The 21,685-nt window shown below is 36.9% G+C and overlaps 1 protein-coding gene and 1 long non-coding RNA gene across 2 annotated transcripts; both read right to left on the bottom strand.

The window, feature by feature from the left end:
* Positions 1–8,399: 8,399 nt before the first annotated feature.
* LOC116118739 lies at positions 8,400–9,141 on the bottom strand. Its single transcript, XR_004126205.1, has 3 exons — positions 9,076–9,141; positions 8,823–8,859; positions 8,400–8,420 (listed from the first exon to the last, which is right to left on the bottom strand). It is a non-coding gene; the product is annotated as an uncharacterized LOC116118739 (long non-coding RNA).
* Positions 9,142–9,479: 338 nt separating this feature from the next.
* Positions 9,480–14,399, bottom strand: LOC116118742 (60S ribosomal protein L30-like). The gene is made up of 4 exons (XM_031404714.1): positions 14,379–14,399; positions 14,163–14,268; positions 9,767–9,911; positions 9,480–9,618 (listed from the first exon to the last, which is right to left on the bottom strand). Exons 1-4 carry the CDS (start codon positions 14,397–14,399, stop codon positions 9,480–9,482), a joined length of 411 nt encoding a protein of 136 aa, XP_031260574.1.
* Positions 14,400–21,685: the final 7,286 nt, after the last annotated feature.

Here is a 21,685-nt window from a genome sequence, read left to right as displayed (position 1 = left end):
GAAATGACCATTTTGCCCCTATTGAAACTTTTATGGAATTCCTCTATAAAACTAGTTAAATATATTCACTATGACTATAAAATAATCCCTACCATATTTTTGAATGTGGGTATTACAATGCCCAACTATGCAAAGTTCTTAAAAAGCATCCTTTCTAACAAGGGGAAGATCGAGGAGCATGGGACAATTATGCTCACTAAAGAATGCAGTGCCATACTACAAACTAAACTACCTCCTAAACTGAGAGATCCAGGGAGTTTTACTATACCTTGTGCATTAGGAGATTTATTCTTTGATAAAGCATTGTGTGATTTAGGTGCTAGTATTAATTTAATGTCTTTATCAATTTTCAGGAAGCTAGGACTTGGAGAAGTGAAAGAGAAAGAGACAAACATGTCGCTCCAGCTTGCTAATAGATCAATCAAGTGACCTAAAGGCATTGTTGAAGACCTTTTGTTAAAGGTCAACAAATTTATCTCTCTGGTGGACTTCATAGTTCTTGATATGGAGAAGGAACGGGAGGTGCCTCTAATTTTGGGACGTCCATTTTTTGCGACAGCTCATGCTCTAATAGATGTGCAACAAGGAAATTAAACTTGAGACTAAATGACGAGGAAATAGTGTTTGATATCCATAAAGCGATGAAAAATCCTACTACATTTTATATTGAATCTTGTTTTCACTTTGACAGTTTTGGTGAGATTGTAGGTGATCACAGAAAAGAAGTTCTACAAAAGGATTCTTTGGAGAGATGTCTAATGCCATCAAGCACAACAGAAGATGAAGACCCATGCTTGAGAGAAGGAGCTGAAGCTTTAGAGAAGGAATCTTTGACTGATAGTAATATAAAGCTAAAGGAGGATTTGCATAAAACTCCTAATGAGGCTCCTAAACTTGAACTTAAACCTCTTCCTTCACATTTAAAATATGCTTTCTAGAGAAAGATGCGTACCCTGTGATTATTTCTATGTGCTTGACAGATTTGGAAGAGAAGTCACTGTTAGACATTCTGAGGAAGCACAAGAAGGCTATGGGATGGACAATTGATGATGTCAAAGGAATAAGCCCTTCCATCTGCATGCATAAGATCCTCATGGAAGAGAATTTCAAGCCAACAATACAACTGTAAAGGAGATTAAATCCTGCCAACAAGAAGTGGTACGAAAGGAAGTGGTAAAACTACTCGATGCAGGTATTATTTATCCTGTCTTTGATAGTAATTAGGTTAGTCCTGTGCAAGTAGTGCCCAAGAAAGGGGGAATGACTATAGTGAAGAATGAAAATAATAAGCCTATCCCCACTAGGATGGTAACTAGATGGCATGTGTGTATAGACTATAGAAAATTAAATTCTGCCACTAGAAAAGACCATTTCCTATTGCCATTTATTGATAAGATGTTAGAGAGATTAGCGGGTAATAAATTTTACTGTTTTCTTGATGGTTATTTTGGTTATTACCAAATTCCTATTGCTCCAGAGGACCAAGAGAAAGCAACATTTACTTGTCCTTATGGCACGTTCACTTATCGACGTATACCATTTGGTTTATGTAATGCGCCGACTACTTTGCAATGCTTCATGATGGCAATTTTCTCTGACATGACTGAATTTTTTTTAGAAATCTTCATGGGTGATTTTATGTTGTATGGACTAACCTTTGAATCTTGTTTACAAAATCTTTCTTTAGTTTTACAGCGTTGTGAGGAATCAAATCTTGTGCTGAATTGGGAGAAATGCCATTTTATGGTACGAGAAGGTATCGTGCTTGGACACAAGATCTCGGAGTGAGGGATTGAGGTTGATAAAGCAAAAGTAGAAGTGATTGAAAATTACCTCCCCCAACGACAGTTCGAGCAGTCAGAAGTTTCCTTGGCCATGCTGGATTTTATAGAAGATTTATTAAAGATTTCTCAAAAATTGCAAAACCTCTATCTAATCTTCTTGCCAAAGATGTAAAATTTAACTTTGATTCTGAATGTTTGTGGGCCTTTAATTTGCTGAAGGAGAAGCTAGTGACGGCACCAATAGTGGTCACATCGGATTGGAACAACCCTTTTGAAATTATGTGTGACACGAGTGACTATGCCATGGGTGCTACTCTTAGTTAGAGGAAAGAAAAAATGTTTCAGATCATATCCTATGCTAGTCATACCTTAAATGGTACACAACTGAACTACACAACAACTGAGAAGGAATTACGAGCGGTGGTTTTTACATTCGAGAAGTTTAGATCATACCTCATAGGCACGAAATCCATAAACTACACAAATCATGTAGCTCTACAACATCTCTTTGCTAAGAAGGATGCCAAACCATGCCTTATCAGATGGGTCTTTCTACTTCAAGAGTTTGATTTGGAGATTAAAGATCGAAAGGGGACAGAAAATCAAGTTGTTGATCATTTATCTTGCCTAGATAATTCAATCCTTGAAGAGGGAGCTATTAGTGCAGAATTTCTTGATGAGCGGATTCTATCTCTTAACTACTCTTTTTCTAAATCTCCATGGTTTGCTGATTTGGCTAATTTTCTTGCAGGAGATTGGATCCAAAAGCATTTTACATTCTAGCAAAGTAAGAAATTCTTAGCTGACGTCAAATATTATTTGCAGGAAGACCCTTACTTGTACAAACTATGAGCAAATCAAGTTGTCAGAAAATGTGTACTTGAAGAAGAGATTAGAGATATTTTGAGTCATTACCATGATAGAGAAACCAGAGGGCATTTCGAGGCGAATCGCACAGCAGCAAAGGTTTTGCAATCAGGTTTTTATTGGCCCACCATGTTTCGGGATGCTCAAAGTTATGTATCCTCTTGTGATCACTGCCAAAGAATGGGTAATATTTCTAAGAAAGATGAGATGCCTTTAAATAATATATCGGTTTGTGAAATTTTTGATATTTGGAGTATAGATTTCATGGGACCGTTTCCATCATCGTATAGGAACACTTTTATACTTGTGGCAGTAGATTACGTTTCTAAATGGGTGGAGCCAATTGCCACCAAAACTAATGATTCTAGAATAGTACTCAAATTCCTTAGGCGGAATATTTTCACTAGATATGGAACTCCTAGGGCAATCATTAGTGATGGGAAGCATTTTTGTAATCACCAATTTAATGCACTCTTAAAGAAATATGGGAACACACAAGATAGCCACTCCCTACCATGCCCAAACCAGTGGCCAAGTAGAGGTCTCTAATAGAGAGCCAAAACGAATTTTAGAAAAGACTGTTAGTGCCTCTATAAAAGATTTGGCGACAAAGTTAGACAATGCTTTATGGGCATATAGGACAACCTTTAAAACACCTATAGGTATGTCACCTTATAGGTTTGTATTTGGAAAAGCATGTCACCTGTCAGTAGAATTAGAGCACAAAGCTTATTGGGCTACTAAATTTTTTATTTTTGGTGAGCAAAGTGAAGGTGTTAAATGTCTTTTGCAGGTGAATGAGCTAGATGAATTTCATCATTGGGCATATGAGATTGCTAATTTCTACAAGGAGAAGACAAAGAAATGGCATGACAGGCACATTGCAAAAAAGGAGTTCAAGCCTGGACAACAAGTTCTTCTTCACAATAGTCATCTTCGTCTTTTCCTGGGAAAGCTAAAATCAAAATGGATTGGTCCATATGAGGTAATTCAGGTAACACCTTTTGGAGCAATTGAGATCCGCCATGGAAAGACAGGTGAGACTTTTAAAGTTAATGGACACCGTTTGAAGCACTATGTTAGAGCATGGTTCGATCTAAATACCACGTTTGTCTAGTTTCTTGAATGAAGAAAGCAGAGAAAGTCAAGCTAACAACTTTAAATTAAAAATATAATTTTTCTTTTCTTTTCTCTTCTACAATTATTTTTTTTTTATTTACTAAAATTTTTGCATTTTTTTTTCAATCTTTGATGCATTTTAGTTTTGTTTTTGTTTTGTTTTGTTATCGTCAGAACAAGGAACAAGTTTGGGAAAAACTCTAGTCAAAGAAGAAGAAGAAAGCTTTGAGCAGAATTAAACACAGGGTACCCCCTGTTATGTTACACAACCATGGCCATGTCCAAAAAAAAAAAAAAAAAAAAAAAAAAAAAAAAAAAAAAAAAACTCTCCTTTTCAGGGAAGCTCTTGTCCTTTATTTTCGATTTTTTTTTTTTTTTGTTTTTTTCATTCATTGAGGACAATGCATTCTTTAAGTTTGGGGGAGTGGGCAGCTTGGTTTCTGTTGGATTGTTGATGGTCTATTTCTTTGGTTCGGTGTGTTTGTTCTTAAGAAGTGTTTATTTTATTTGTGTGTTTTTGTTTTTTGTTTTTATTTTGTATTTGTTGCATGGTGGTGATTATGCTTGTGCTTTTAATACAATCTTGAGTGAAACTTTGTGATATCCCCAAAAATTCTTTTTGTGATGAACTTTGTAATATTTGGAGTAGTGGTAGTATCAAGTCATTGAAAGGATTCAAACATGCTCATATCTTTAGGAATGTTGAAGAGTATGCTATTCTAGATGGTTGTGCAAATTCTAGTTTTTTACTTGACTTTGTTATGTACTAGCTGAGCCTTATCTTCACTCCCTAAAAAAAAAAAAAAAAAAAAAAAAAAATTGTATATACAGTCTTGAAATAAATTAACTATGCTTATTTGTTTTTTTTTTAATGAACTACCCCACTATTTCAAGCTACTTAGTAACCAAGAGTATTCATAAGCCCCATGTTTACTTTTGCATCAAACTGTGGCTTGAAGTATGAATATGCAAAGCACTTTAGGTGTTGTGACATTGCTGAGTAATCGAGGGCAACCATCACAAATGGTGTGCATTCACGTAAAAAGGTGATGTGACGATCTAAGGAAGCCTATGAAAAAAATAATAAAATAAGCAAGGGGTTAAGTCTAAAGTCTTAGTGAGGCATGACTGGGTTGGGGAAAGATTAGAGTTGCATAATTAGCTGGGTTGTGTGTTTGGATGCATGAATATTATTTAAAGCATGTTTGCTTCCTTTCCATGATTTCAGAAATACAGCAAATCCTTGATGATTATTGAGTTTTTTTTTCTGATATTTTCTTTACTCGAGAACGAGCAAAGGATTAAGTTTGGGGAAGTTGTTAAGTTGCATAAATTGAGTGTTTTTAGGGTTGTTTTGATGTTAGTTTAGTTAATTTCTCATTTGTTTTATTTGTTTTGGTGTTAGTTTTTATTAAGCTTGAGATGTGAATGGTCAGTTATTGATTTAGATAGTTTTTGTGTGTTTTCAGGCTTTGATTGAGTAGATTGGAGCACTGGAATAACATTGGGACTTAAAGCTTGAAGAAATTGAGACTACCTGACATTTTTTAAGGCCACGGTCATGCCTTGGTAGTTCATCATGGCCATGGTGGTGGAACAAAGATAAAACAAAGAGACCAAAAAGCACCACGGCCTAGGCTATGGTGACTTAGCCGTGGCAGAAACTATCAGGGCATTTTTGTTAGTTTTTCTTTCTTTTTTCACTTGGGACTCTTTAGGGTATTTAAGTATGATTGAGATTAACTTTAAAAAAAAAAAAAAAAATTTTGCATATTTGGAGAGGAGAATACGCATTCTTAGGGCTTGAAAACTGATGATCAGATTTAAGAGTTTGATTTTTGTTTATTTTCCAGTCTGAATATGTTTTCTTTCTTCTCTATTTATTTCTTTGTTCTTAGGATGGAATAAATCTCTTTTGTTGGGGAGGATAATACCCTAATTATGTTTTGAACAATTTTTATTCTTAATACTAGATTTATGTTTATGAATTTGTGCAAGAGTTTAGGTTTAATGCTTTATGAATGTTGGATTGATTCAATCACCTTGATGATGTTTCGAATAGAGAAGTTAGGGTTTATTACTTAATTCATATTCATAATTGTTTTTATTGAAATAACATTGCACAATGTATTAAAACTAGAAGTAATCGAATAGAGATTCTATGATTAATTTGTGGTCCACCTAATTCATAATGGAATAGGGTGAATTAGTCATAAGGTATTGATGATTTTATGCTTGTTAATTTCAGAGTAACCGAATAGGGATCTGTATGAAGTTGATTATTATGCCTGAATAAGGATAATTGGCCTTAGAGGAATCCTACCAATTCATAGCACAACCAGGTATTAAGAGTAATTGTCAAGCATAGTTAGGGGGGAATACGTAACATAACTTCATTAATACTGCAAAGTTCTTCACATTATTTATTTGTTTAATTTAGTTATTTTTTTATCCGTTAGTTTAATACTCTAAAATTTCGTGTTTTCAAATAATGTGTAAATAGTTTTAGATAATTACAAATAATTTCTTTGATCTCTATGGGACGATATTCAAACTCATCACTTTATTACTTGAATATGACTAGTGCACTTGCTAGGGTTGATTTAGTCGCATCACCAACCCTTCCAAAAATTGACTGGATTTTCTCCTAACAATGACCCATTCCAACATGCAATCCATCCATAATTCCGTACTTGGCATAGACATTAAAGATATCCATAATTTCACACATGCATGTTACCCACACACCATCACTTAGCCAAAAATTAACAATTTTCATATCATCATCATGCATATCAAACACTTACGCCAAAAATATATTTTGTTATTTTCATAAGCCAAAATATAACCAATATAAGCACACATGCATATGATACATAACTAATCGACCCAAAACCAACATGAATTGTAATACAAATTACTATTCCACTCACCTTTTGAAGTTAAAACCTTGATTCGAAGAAGGATCGAAATCCTCTAATGGTGTCCCTGCTTGCCTTCCCGTATACAAAATCCAATAAATTCCCCATATACCCCATACAAGCCAACAAAATATCAGCACCCAAAAATTATAAACTTAATGAATACCATACTAGCCTTTTTCACGGGTATAAGTATGACAACCACCAGGAGCAGACCCATTTTTATAGACCAACTACAAGCATTTTCTTTCGCAATTACCACCAACCGAGACATGCATACAACAATCAAATATGCATTCTATAACTCCTAAAATTTCCAGCCTCCATTTGTGTAACAAATTGACCCAAAACACACCAAAAATCCAGCCTCATTGTGACCATGAAACTGACCCCAAAATGCAGTCCATACACACACAATCTCAGCCTACATTCCATGCAATAAATTAACCACAATGCAGTGCATAATCACACATATTTCCAAGCACCATCACATGCATGAATAGGCCAAAACGTAGTCCACTCACCTCTTTTTCTCAGCTCAACCCGAACTACCCAGCTGCCTCAAAGGTTTTCCCTTTCTTCTCCACCCAATTCCAGCAATAATTCAATTTAAACAACTAATTGTAACAAACTCACCTACAATAAACACTAAAAGACAAATGGCATTTGACGTCTATCGAAAATAGACTCTAATAGTCAAATTTAGACGCTGATTGTTTATCCCATCTAAAATTCCTAGTCGTCAACTAGTTGCAAAATCGCTATCATGGAAAGTATCCGCAACTAAAATCATGGTTAGAAACCAAAACGTTTTCTTTAGCAACCAACAATTTAGTTATTAATTGCCTCGAAAAATAGTCCCCTAAATTAGACGCCGAATGAATAAGAGTAATTTGGTAAAATTGCATGGCGACTATTGATTTAGTCGCAAAATTTAACTTTTAGTGACTAAAAAATAGATAGTAATTCCAAAAAAATAGACGCCGAATGCTTAAGGATAATTTGGTAAAAGCATTTCACAACTACTTTTTCTATTGCAAAATGCCTCTTTTAGTAACTAAAACTTTAGCTGTAATTACCAAAAACTTTAGTCAGTAAATGTTGGACCGAAATATGGTAATTTCCTTTCCGCAACCATTAAATTAGTTGTAAAAAATGTGTTTTAATTACTAAATTATCAGTGGCAAAAGCAACTCAATTGTAGTTGCTAGAAGTGTTTGGCCAATTTGTTTTCTTTGATTCGGCAACTAATCATTTGATTAGGAAAATATATTTTTCTACATCTAAGTGGTATAGTTGCCCATAATATATGAGATTTGGAAACTAATTTTTTTAGTCAGCAATAATTGATTAGTCCAGGATTGTTTATTATTTCTGCGACTAAAACTTTAGTGGCAAATAGGATTACATTTAAGAGCAATGTTGCTACTCCTTGTAATTCACCTGATGAACACATTGAACATCAACAAAAGAAGAGAAACACAATACAAAAATGTGGATCAATAACATCAATTATCTTCATTGCATATAAAGTCAATAGTCCATACATGGATTTTTTAGAAACATGAGCAATAAAAATAAAAAAATGCACTATCATGTGTGCATAACCAACAACAAAAGTGGATAACCCAATTAGTTCGGTCACCTTTTGGAGCTTTACCTCGGTGGAAGGCCAGAGTCTTTATCATCCCCATAGCTTCACTATTGTAGTGAACAGGCCTATCCTTTCCTGTGGCCATCCAATACCAAAAGTCAGCAGCACAATTCATTCTAACAAGTCTTCAGAAGTTCATTTACATAGCAACAGAATTTCATTTCAAATAATTGAAAATAGAAACCTAGAGGAATTTCATTTCTAACAAGTAAACAGAAGTTCAATTACATAGCAACGGTATTTGCAATAAGCAATTCGATTTTGATTTGCTGCCTAGATCCCACGTTACAGAATTATAAAGACATTCAAGCAGTAGAAAACATCGAAACAAAGCACATGTCATAAGCATTATATAAGAAAAAAAAATTATTACATTTAAATTTCAAGATGTTATTAAAGTAGATCTCACAATTAACATATGACATGCATGAATCATGAGGAAAATATTTAAAATGAAAGATTATTAAAGTAGTTAACCTTGGGCAAACTTTCACGCATTTCATCAAGCAACCATCTACACATGTAAGTCATAAAAATATCAATTAACACTAGAGGTTTCATAAAATGTGAAAACCATTTTGATAGATGCATACAAAGTGACCCATCTAGGTATATACAAAAAATGAAGGAGCATCCAAATATTATAGTTATTTCGTGCAAATAAATGCTTTATCAATGACTGGAAGATGGAGGGATAATTACCAAGCACATGAACCAAACAAAAACATACCTATAGTCAAAAGAAGGAAAAAACTTATGAAGGGTATTCACAATCAGCTCTACAGTGGCATGATCTACAGCTGCAGTATTGGTCATGTGAGTATGCTGAACCTGAATATTGGGGAAATTGTTTTGACATTGAAAGCAATTAACAAACATTCTAGTCCTACTTTTGTGCATAATTTGCATGGAAACTTGGACTTTGCTTAGCATACTAAATGAACTTTGAGGTAAAAATAACAGTGAATAAAACCTTAACATCAACTTTTTGCCATCATGCGTACAAGCAACATGAACTTGTGCAAGGGAAACACTTTCTATAGGAACAGGATCAAATTCTTCAAAAACCTAATAATGTCATTTAACTTTTGATTTAAGAGAGGAAAAAAAAAGGTTATTCTCTACAAGCTACCACTAGTGTAGGAAATTTGCAGGAAAGAACTCATCACCTTTGCAAAAATCAGTAGCAACAACATTGATAGCTATCTTTATCTTCTCACCATACCCTCTTCTGTTGATAGCCTCTTTAATAAAATCCAATCCTTCTTTCACGCTGCCAATAGGAATTGGATATAATCAGAAAACAAACTACCCTCTAACCAAAGTTTACTAGTATTATGCATGACTTTATATGTCGAATTTAAAACTTAAATAACCATAAATAACAGGAAAGTAAAAAGGAAACCAAAGAACAAATATACTTTGCATATGAGTAGAAGGCAATAAGAAGATTAAGAAACCTACTTGCATTGTAGTGGTGAACCCCAACTTTAGCCAACATCGCATAGTACTCTATCTCAGACTTCCGAAGATGACGACGGTTGTTGACAATGATAACCAGCTTCACTGCAACCCAAAAAAGAAAAAGACAAAAAAAATGGTTAATTTAACAAATCCACAAGGCCACCTTATCTGGATCAGTTTCCTTGCCACCCCTGGCAAAGGGGATAGGTCGGGGAAAGCGGGGGCTTCGGCTCAAGTGATTTCTTAGCTTGTTTCTATCCCAATTCCAATGATAGGGAGTTGGAATATTAGAGGCCTTAACGGCTTCTCGAAACAACGCGCTGTGCGGAATTGGATTTCTGACTCTTCTTTGGGTTTGATTGGTTTGTTGGAGACTAAGGTTGAGCAGTCTCATTTACAGTCAGTGGTCTCGTCTGTTTTGTCCCTCGGGCAGTTTTTTATCGAATGCGACAGATTCTATTGCTTGCCGTGTTCTGGTATGTTGGGACTCTTCTCTTTACTCTGTGCATAGTCTTCATTGCTCTCTTCGGAGATTACTGCAGGGTTACCCATGTTTCTGAGGGGTTCTCATTTGGGATTACTTTTGTTATGGTTCTAACCTGGGAATCGCCGCAATCTGTGGGATTTCCTTAGGGATCAATCGGCAATGTTTGATTCAAGGGGCTCCCGTGGCTTGTGTTGGGTGATTTTAATGCCATCTTGGGAGCCTCTGACAGAGTGGGTAGTGATCCTGTGTGGTATGGTTTATGGATGATTTTGGCCAATGTATCCATGAGGCTGAGTTGATTGGGATTCCTTTTACTGGCTTCGGTTACTTGGCATAACGTCACAGGCGATGTTTATTTTACAGAGCTCGATTGGTTCTTTGCATCACTTTCTTGGTTCCTTGATTGACCAAGCAGTTTCAGAGTTGGACCGAGATGTTTCAGATCAGCTCTATTATCGTCCGGTTTGGTCCCCGCCGTGGCAAGGTACCATCCCCTTTTAAATTTCTAAATTTTTGGGCTGATCATGCAAATTTTAGGGTATTGTTCAGGCAGTTTGGGACGAGCCTATTGTAGGCAATCCTATGTTCCGTCTTACACAAAATTAGGGTTAGTGAACGGAAGCAAAAGTTTTACATATTAGGGTTTCCGTCATATCTCCAGCAGGGTATTGAGACTCGGGCTCGGTGGGCAGCGCCCAGGGAAATTTGGTCGGGACCCCTTTTTTACTGTTGTATCTCTAAGGAGAGGAACCTTGCCAACCAGTATTTCAGTCTTTGTCGAGATGAGGAGGCTTTCTTTAAGCGCGGTCTCGTGTTCAGTGGTTGCACTTAGGGGATCAGAATACTAAGTTCTTTCATAAGTCGTTGATCCATAGGCAGGTTCGGAACCGGATCCACAATTTGACTGATGGGAATGGTACCATATTACTGACAGTTAGATTTAGGGCGTTTGCGGTGGGTTTTTTTCAGGATCTTCTTACTGCCCCTAGTCAACCTCAGATTGCAGAGGCTTCCAGGTTTTTTCTGGCCGCATTTCTCCTGATATGATTTCTCCATTGATTGCTCCTATCACTGATATAAGATTAGGATTGCTTTATTCTCTATCCCGGATGAATAATCCCTTGGCCCGGATAGATTCACTCTTTGTTTTTAAGCGGGCATGGGATATTATTGGTACGATTTCAGGGATGCAGTGAGACATTTTTTTGCTACTACGAAATGCCAAGATGTTTTATGCCACCGGATTGCTTGGGTTCCTAAGTGGAGAGCCCGAGTCGTATGACAGACTTTAGGCCGTTCTTGTTGTAATGTACTTTACAAGTGCATTACTAAGGTGATTGTGAATCGGTTTAAGTTGTGCTTCCGGATATAATTGGGGTTTCCCAGTCACTTTTTTTCCGGGTCGAAGGATTTCTGATAATATTCTGCGACTCAGGAGCTTTTGCGGAATTATCATCTTGGGGGTACTTCACCTCGATGTGCCCTTAAATTTGATATTTGAAAAGCTTTGATACTAGAGTTGAGTTCATCCTTTGGGATTGCGTACTGTGGGTTTTCCTAAGCGTATGTGTGGGATCATGACATGTATCTCTATACCGTATTTCTCTGTTGCCCTGAACGGAGAGCTTCACGGATTTTTTAGGCCCTTCCGAGGTGTGCGGTAGGGGGACCCTCTTTCTCCTTACCTTTTTTTTTTGGCTATGGAGGGTTAGCTGGTATTTTTCAGGAAACCCTCACAGCCCTGGTTTTCAGTATCATTAGAGATGTAGCGGCAGCTATTACTCATTTGTGTTTTGCAGATATTTGATGGTGTTTTGTAGAGCAGATGCTTCCTCTATTAGCTTATCAAATCGGCCTTGGATTATTTTGCTAAGTTTCTGGATTAGTGACAAGCAGAGAAGAGCTAGTTGTTTCTTTCTGAGTTACGATGAGGAGCAGATGTGTTTAGTCTATCATTGGTTTCCAGTTGGGCCAGTTACCGGTAAATATCTAGGGTTCCTCTAATCTCTACCCGCCTCGACACTCTGATTTTAGGCCTCTGTTGGAGCGAATTCTCTCTCGGATTAGGCTATGGACGTCGGCATCTTTGACCTTGCAGGCCAACTACAGTTGATCAAGTCGGTACTTTTCTCCATACAGGTTTATTGGTCCTCCGGTTTCTTTGCCGGTAGCTACATAGACGGATTGAGATATTTTGGCCTCATTTCTTTGGAAGGGTACTTCTCTGTCCCATTCTGGTGCGAAGGTTGCATGGTCTTCTGTTTGCTATCCATTGACGGAGGGTGGCCTGGGGATTAAGAGGATCCAAGATTGGAATAGGGCGGCTATTCTCAAACATGTTTGGAGGCTACTTACTGATAGATCTTCTATATGGTCTTCTTGGGCCCATTCGGTTCTCCTCCGTGGTCGGTCCTTTTGGCATATCCGAGTTACTTTTGGGGCTTCATGGGCTTGGAGGAAGATTTTACTTAGCAGGGTTTGGTACCGAGGTCTTATTGTGACTTGTATTGGAGATGGTAGGGACACCATGTTATGGCGAGATCACTAGCTTCCGCAGGGTCCTCTGTGTGACTTGCTCCCTTTTAGAACCTTGACTTCCACTGGGTTGCCGTGGGATGCTCGGGTTTCAGACATTATTCGGGATGGTTTGTGGGACTTTCCTTCGGGCAGTTCAGACCTTCAACATATCTAGGACTCTATTACAGTGCAACCTTCAGCGAGTCATCTTGACCATCTTGTGTGGAAGGGCCATCCATCTGGACGGTTCTCTATTGATTCAGCCTGGAATGTGTTGCGAGACAAATGAGATGTGAACTCGATTCATCATCTCTTGTGGTTTCCCGGGCATATTCCACATCACTCTTTCATTCTCTGGCTCGCTTCTCTTAGTCGGCTTCACACCATGGATCGGCTCAGCTCTGATGGTGTCATTACGTCCTCTCGATGTGTTTTGTGCAGATCAGCTACAGAGACCTATGACCATTTGTTTTTCAGCTGTGACTTTTCCAGTTATGTTTGGCAGGAGGTCACTACCAGGACGCTTTCTACATGGCCTACTCTCTCTTGGCTCCCTCTGCTTCAGTGGGCTAGTTTGCATCTTCGACGAAAAGGTGACTTTAGTCACCTTTTTTCCCGGTTAGTCCTTTCAGCCACAGTTTATTTCCTTTGGTTTGAACGGAATAATCGCGTGTTTCGTCAGCATTGTAGCTCCCGCAGAGATATTGTCTTAGCTATTTGTGATCTAGTTCGGGCCAAGATTTTGGGTCTAGCACCTAAGTACAAGATCTCGCCTCAGCTCCGTGTGATATGGCATCTTCCTGACTAGCTTTGTAAGGAACCTGCATGCTCTTTTGTGCCGATTTGTGACTTTGTGTTTGTGGTGAGCCTGCGTGCTCTTTTATGCCGGTTTGTGGCTTTGTGTTTGTGGTGAGCCTGCGTGCTCTTTATGCCGGTTTGTGACTTTTTTATTTACGGCATCTTCTTGCTTTGTGGGGAGCCTGCATGTTCTCTTTTGCTGTTCATGACTTTGTGGGTTTTCCCACGAGTTCTTGACTGACAGTTATCAGTCATCCTCTTGGGGTATGCCCCTCGTATTTGTATATTTTTTGTCTTTTATACATACTTACCTTATCAAAAAAAAAAAAAAAAGAAATATTCCCATAACAAAGACTAGATCCAGCCATAACCTAATAATTTCTAAGTTCTCATGAAAAAAGGGTCACAACCTAACAACTAAAACACAATTATTTTTCTGGGTCCACAGCTAAGAGCCATTTTAGTTCATAAAAGAAGCTCAAAAATACAGAGATAATATAATTATCAATACATGAAATAAAACAAAAAACAAAGTTAATAGGTTAGGTTACCTTTGGAGCTTCTTATGGTGTGAAGCACAGTTTTGTAAAACAAAGTGTACTTGCCACTCTTCATGACAAGAGCAAGTCTGCTATTGATGCTCTCATGGGACTTCTTCTACAAGAGTTAGCCATAATCAACTTATTACTCTTCTTTAATTAAGATTGAAAAGGAATAAAGAAGAAAATAAAGAAGAAACAAGAGAGACAGAGAAGGAGATGAGTTACAGTCTTCTTGGTGGCCACCATTGTGTTTAGGCACTAGGGTTCTCACAAAACAGCTTCAAAGAAAAGCGAAGAGTTGTCTCAATGAATTTCCCTAAATCCAAAATCCTAACATTCAATCAAAACCATCAAATTGAACACCAAAATCAACCGAATTTCAATTAAATTGATGAATTTTCTCCCATTACAATCTTTAAATTTAAAAAGAAAAGAATGAGAAAAAGGCGAACGAACCAGATTGCGAAGAGGTGGAGAAGCAGAGGGAAATTGATCGGGAAGAAGAGAATTGATCTTAGAGATGGAATCTTCAAACATATGTTTCTCTCCGAGATATTTTTGTAATTCTTCCAATTGTTTCCGAGAATTAATCGGATTGGGAAGTTGGATCCGAAGGATCAAGAAGAGTCGGATCCATCGAAGTCGGAGGATTTCTTGGAAGAGAAGAAGAGTTTGTTCTTGAACACCATTGTTACGGTTAATTAGAGAGTGATTTTAAGTAGCCCTAGCATGTTAGAGATGTCGGGCTACTGAAAGAAACATTGAAGAAGACGAAAAGAGAAGAAAGGGGAAATTTTGAAAAATGGGTGGGAAATTTTGCCTTAAATGAAAAATGGGTGGGGAATTTTGCCTTAAAGAAAATTGGGGGGAAAATTTTGCCTTAGTGAAACTTTTAATGGGTGGGAAATTTTGCCTTTAGTGAAATTTTTAATTTTTGTTTTTTCAACTTAATCCTTTGACAGTTTTAGTTGCTAAAGATTGAGACTACAACTGTCAAGAAAAAAATTTGTACAATTTATTTTTGATCAAATCCTTGATAGTTAATAACTATCGAGAATCATAAAAAATAGTCAAGATTTATTCAAATTAAGGGGTTTTTTTTCCAATAGTGACATATTACAAATAGAACAATTATTTTAAAAAAATAGTCAAGAAACAAAGAAAACCCATTAAAGCTTACATATGAAAGAGTTAAATCACACTCAAGTCAAAACCCAAATAAATAAAAGATCGAAAGAACAAACCCACAAAACAATTTAAAAAAAAAAAAAAAAACCTCAAAAGATACACAAAAATAAATATATAGAAAATAAAATCGAAAATCTAAACAACAAGAAGGTGAATAAAAATGCGAACCTCGGTTGGAGAAATCGATGAATATGAAACCGTCTCGAATGAGTATCCATAAAACAAAAACTTAAATACCAATTGAGAAAATAAATAAATATTATCAAATACAAATCGTTTATCAGCAACAATAAACAAATTTAAAGCACCCATTACCATTATAATAGCCATTGCAATGTTAGATGAAAGAAGATAAAAGTAAAATCACTCATTTAGGAACGTCACAAACAACAAATGCTTAAACAAATTAAAGCAAATGCTGTGAATAAACAGATTGAAAATCAAACAATAAAACTAAAATACCATCTGTAAAATAATGAGCTTTGACATAAAAATAAAAATAAAAGTTACCTTCAATGGGGTAATGTAGACGGCAAAAGTAGAATCGAGGAGATGGTAAAGTGAAGAGGGAAATTAGATACAGAAGAGTGCGTGGAGAAGAAGAGGACTCTAGTAAGAATAGGGAAATTGGGGTATTAGGGATTTGGTTTTAACTTTGGGTTTTAGGTTTATATAGGATGGGCTTTTAGTAATTGTTTCTAAAAACATAAGCATTTATTTATTTGATTAGTTATTTGTAACAACCAGTTTTACTCACCATTTGTAACTTTCATGTTTTGTAAACTATCAATTGCAACTAATATTTTAGTAGTTGCCAGAAAAAAAAAAAAATTGCAACTAATGTTGTAGTTGCCACTGTCAAATTTCTGGTATATTAACTATTTGTAACTTATTGATTTTGGTTACTAGTGATATATATCATTTTTAATAAACAATATTTAGTAGCTAACATTTTGATCGTGAAAAAATCATATTAACAACTATAACTTTAGTTGCCAAAATAACATACCCAAAATTTCAATTTATTTCAAGCAGGAACATGGGGTGCCCAAACTCGTTCATTTGACGACTAAAATCTTAGTTGCCAAAAGAAGACAATTTTCAACTAACTAATTAGTTACGCTATAGTAATTTTAGTTACAAATTAAAAATTATTTTTTTCATTTTATTGGAAAAATAGGGCCCAAAAAAATTTATCAACTTTTAGCGACTAAATACATTTTAGTTGCTATACATGAGTTTTTGCAACTATTGTAATATGCACAAAATAATTAGTTGCCAAATGTACCTTGGCCCCTTTGTAATTATTGTCAGAAGCTTAGATATTTCGGTAATTGTATTATTTTGTAACTAATAAAAATATTTACAGACTAATTAATAAATATTTGCATTTAATTTAGCAACTATTCAGTAGTTACAAATAATTGTTTTTTGTAATAATAATTTTAGTTGTGAAATCTATTGTTGTAGCTGCCAATTATGTTGTAATGCTGAGAAAATTTACCGCGTAAGAATTGACAACCAAATAAATTAGTAGCTAATATGATAGTTTTGGCAATAAATCAAATTAGTCGCAGAATATTAATTTTATATGCCAAAAGCAAGAATAAATAGGCCCTAGAATTTTATTCCCTTTTAGCCGACTGATTGGAATTTAGTTATTAAATGTGGGATATCTATAACTGTTTTTGCCTAATTACAAAAAAAAAAAAAAAATTAGTAGCAAAAAATACTTTTTCTTGTAGTGAAATCAATTGACAAATCACGGTAGAAAATGAACAGTAACACATTTTGCAAGCCATGTCATTCCTAATACAATCGGAAAAAGAGTAGTTAATTAACTAAAATTAAAAGATTAAAATTAGAAAATTAGTGAGAGATATTGGTGAAAGGTTCTACGTGGCACCCTGTTTTCAATCGGGTTGGCAACTGTTATGCAATCAACCAAGATACAACCAGAAACAAGCAAGAAAACAGAAACCACAAACAATCAACACCGGATCTTTACCGTGGTTCACTTGCCCGATTTGAGCAAACTACATCCACGTTGAACTCTGGAAAGGGAGTTCACTGCACTATGATTATAGAACAACCAATTACAGTCACGATTACAAAGAATGACACCCAAGAACCTAGATCAAACAACTCTGATTCAAACCCGCAATCTGCCCTAGGAATCCTCTAACCTGGAAATCCCTATAACAAGAACACAGTAGTTCTTCCCTTGATTGATTAACCCAAACCACTCAAGAAACCCACAGATTACACTGAAATCAGACCCAAAAGAAAGAACCCTAATCTCACAAAAGAAAACGAAATACGGCTCTCAACTTTTATGTTTCATCTACTGTTACAATAAGAAACCCTAATCCTTTTATAGTGTTGACTGGAGGCTTGATCTCAGCCGTTGGGTTTTCCTCTAAATCAGCAGTCAGGATCATCTTGGAGCTATCTCAAAACGACACTGTTCCATTAATACTCAGTACGACGCCGTTTCATCATTCACTCACAACAATCTCCACCTTGAATGCTAAACATTCACAGTGCAGCAAACCCAAATAGTTCCATCATTGTTCTGGTCTTCACAGGTTATCTTACATGCAGTAGGTTCAAGCAGTGCTTGAACTTTGCAGGTGAGACAACCTTGGTTCCCATGTCAGCAAGATTATCTTCAGTGGATACCTTTACAAGATCAATTACCCCCTGTGTTACTAAGTCTCTTACGAAGTGGAAGCGAACATCCACATGCTTGGTCCGCTCATGGTAAACTGGATTCTTATGGCATTTTCTAGATCCTTCATGTCAAATTCTGATCTAAGCTGACCCTTTAACTCATGAATTTTAGACTTAGACTCACTCACAAGTAACATATCATCCACATACAGTAAATGATATACAGGCAGATTATGATTCAAATTAAAATAGAAACAATTGTCATATCTACTCCTAGTGTATCCTATACTTACAATGAAATTGTCAAACCTCTTATACCACTGTCTTGGGGACTGTTTCAGTCCATACAGTGATTTGTGCAGAATGCACACATGGTCAGGTTTCTTGGGATCAATAAAACCTAGAGGTTGGCTCATGTAAATCTCCTCTTCTAAGTTAACATGCAGAAAAGCAATGGTAACATCCATCTGTTCTAACTCTAGGTTATAATGGGCAACAATGGAGAGCATTAACCTAATGGTTTTTTACTTGACTACAGGGGAAAAGACTTCATTGAAGTCTATTCCTTCACGTTGGGTGTAACCCTTAGCTACTAACCTGGCTTTGTACCTTATGGTGTTAGTAGCTGAGATTCCCTTTTTAATCTTGTACAACCATCTGCATTTGATTAGTTTTTTATCCTTGGGTTTGGGAACCAAGGACCAGGTTTTGTTTACCTCAAGTGACCTCATTTCCTCTTCCATTGCTTGCCTCCATTTTTCCCTTTCCTTAGAGTTCATTGCTTCTTCATATGAGTCTGGTTCTGTTCTTTGAATGCCTGTTCTTCCAAGCAAAGCAGTGTATATCAGTTCAGCATAAGAAACCTAGCAGGGGGTCTTACCTCCCTCCTTATTCTATCTTTGGCAAGTTGATAGTGTTCTAATTGTGCATGTTGGGGCTTTAGGGCATCTGCTTCATTTTCTTCACTATCAGATCCAGGATCCTCTAGTCCTGGTTGGTTTTCAGGTGCATGTTCCTCATTGGGTTGAGGTGGTTCAGCCTGCTGACCCACAGGCTCCACCTCAATGGTTGTACTCTCAGTTGTATCCTTGGTAGGTTCAGGTGGGGTGCTGGTACCAGTGTTCTGTTCAGTGGTTTTACAAGGGAACACCCTTTCATTAAAGACCACATCCCTGGAAATGATGATTTTTACCCCTGGTGAATTTCTGTCCCAGAGTCTGTACCCCTTGGTACCATCTTGATATCCTAGGAACACACACTTGGTAGATCTAGGCTCTAACTTTCCTCCCACTGTATGTGCATAGGCTGCACACCCAAATATTCTCAAATGGCTTAAACCAGGCTTTCTTCCTGACCATACTTCTTCAGGACATTTGAAATTTATGGCAGTAGAGGGGCTCCTATTTATCAGATAGGCTGCAGTGGACAAGGCCTCTCCCTATAAGGTATTAGGTAACCCTGAAGTGAACAACAAGCATCTAACTTTTTCCAGGAGTGTCCTATTCATCCTCTCAGCTACCCCATTCTGCTGAGGGGTTCTTCTCACAGTTCTACATCTTAGGATTCCTTACTCACTACAAAACTTATCAAATTCAATGTTACAGTACTCTAATCCATTGTCAGTCCTTAGAGTTTTTACCTTTCTGCCTAGTTGGTTTTCCACTAGGGCTTTCCACTCTTGAAATTTAGACAGTGCCTGGTCCTTAGTTCTAACGGTGCAAATCCACACTTTTTTGCTAAAATCATCTATAATGGACATAAAGTAACTACTGCCCCCATGAGACCTCACTCTCTCAGGTCCCCATAAGTCTGAGTGTATGTATTCTAAACAACCTTTGGCCAGGTGTATGCCTTTTGGGAAACTGACTCTGTGCTGTTTTCCTAAAATGCAGTTCTCACAAAATTCTAAGGTTGTAGCAGTGTCCTTTCCTAACATGCCTTGGTTACTTAGGATATCTAGTCCCCTCTGACTCATATGTCCCATCCTAAGGTGCCATTTTTCTATTACTGACATATTTGGGGTGACAAGAGAAGAACTTAGGCAATCATAATAATATTCTCCACATAGGATGTATAACCCATTCTTTTTTTCTCCTTTCAGAATTAGATTCTGGTTTCTATACACATTCAACCACCCATTTTCGGCTCTGTAACAGCATCCTTCCTCATATAAGGTTCCTAAGGATATGAGGTTCCTTTTGAGTTCTGGAATGTACCTAACATGAGTAAGCTTTATTAGTTTCCCACTACAGAGTCTAAGGGTTATACTACATTTACCTTTGACCCTGCAGGCATTGTTGTTCCCCATGAACACAGTCTCCCTATCATATTCCTCAAAGTCATGAAACCAGTCCCTATTGGGGCTCATGTGAAAAGAGCACCCAGAATCTAACACCCACTCTCTTGTATTGTCAGAAACAGAGGCAGTAAGCACCTCTATTTCTTCAGCTAAGTGTTTGGATGAGGCTAGGTTACTCTCTGTGTTTCCTTGCTTTTGTTTCTTAAGCCATTCAAAGCAATTCTTTTTTTAGATGACCAGTTTTATTACAGAAAAAATATTTTCTAGACTCTGCCTTATGCTTATTGTTCCATTTACCCTGTTTCTTGTTTTTGGACCCCTGGCTAGGTTGACTGCCTTTACCAGATTGAAAGGTATCTGGTTTTCCCCTAACAAATAGGTTACTCCCATTTCGTTTTTGGACCTTTAACTCAAGTTCAAGTTCTCTAGCCTTAAGACCAACCACAATCAAGTCAACACTAGGGACAGTACCATAATACTGAAGTGCATTCTTAACAACAAGATACTTCTCGGTAATGGAGTTTAACAGTATCATGGCTAGACTAGTCTCTCCTAGTTACTGATCTGTGCCCTTTAAAATTAAGGTCATTTTTAGGAATTTATCTAGGTTCTCCTTTATTGTCTTGCTACTATCCATTTTATAAGAAAACAAAGCACCCTTGAGAAAAGCTAAGTTTGGTGCAGATTGAAGTGCATACAAAGTGTCGAGTTTACCCCATAACCCTAGAGGGGTTTCGATTCCATCAACCTTCCTCAGTACACTGTCTGAGAGGTTCATCACGATCAGATTGTAGGCTGCTTCATCAATCTCCTCCTTCTGCTTCAATTTCTCCTCGGACCATTTCTTTTGATCCTTCTCCAGTGCAAGGCCAACTTTATTATGTGAAAGTAGAGCCTTCATTTTCTTCTTCCAACTCCCGAAATCGATCTTCCCATCGTATTGGGATATCTCCATACGTGTAGTGTCATGGTATTATACAGACAGTGTAATACAGTCTAAGGTGTAAATGGCGTTGTTACACCAGAAGTTGCCAAATACTGCCAGGCAATTTTTAAGGCGGTCACTGGTTTCCAGCCTATATACCCTTAAACTTGACAGAAAATCGAAAAGAACACTACAGGTACAGACTCACGACAATGACCAAGATTACTCTCTTTAACCAGTGTTTATGATCTAATCTCACAAAGATAACCCCAAGACTCAGTAAGAATCAAAGTTCTAAGGCTCTAGGAACCTTTGGATTGAGAAACCACTAAAATTTGAGAAACCCTAATTTTTCGAGCAAACCCTAATTTTTTCGATTCGTCAAAAATTGAACGATTTCTAAAATCTAGATACACCCTAGGACGATGGCTCTGATACCACTGTTAT

This window comes from Pistacia vera, unplaced genomic scaffold, assembly GCF_008641045.1.
Source record: "Pistacia vera cultivar Batoury unplaced genomic scaffold, PisVer_v2 Contig858, whole genome shotgun sequence".
Taxonomy (NCBI): Eukaryota; Viridiplantae; Streptophyta; class Magnoliopsida; order Sapindales; family Anacardiaceae; genus Pistacia; species Pistacia vera.
The sequence above is the reverse complement of the archived record's forward strand: the minus strand, read 5'-3'. Positions and strand labels throughout refer to the sequence as shown.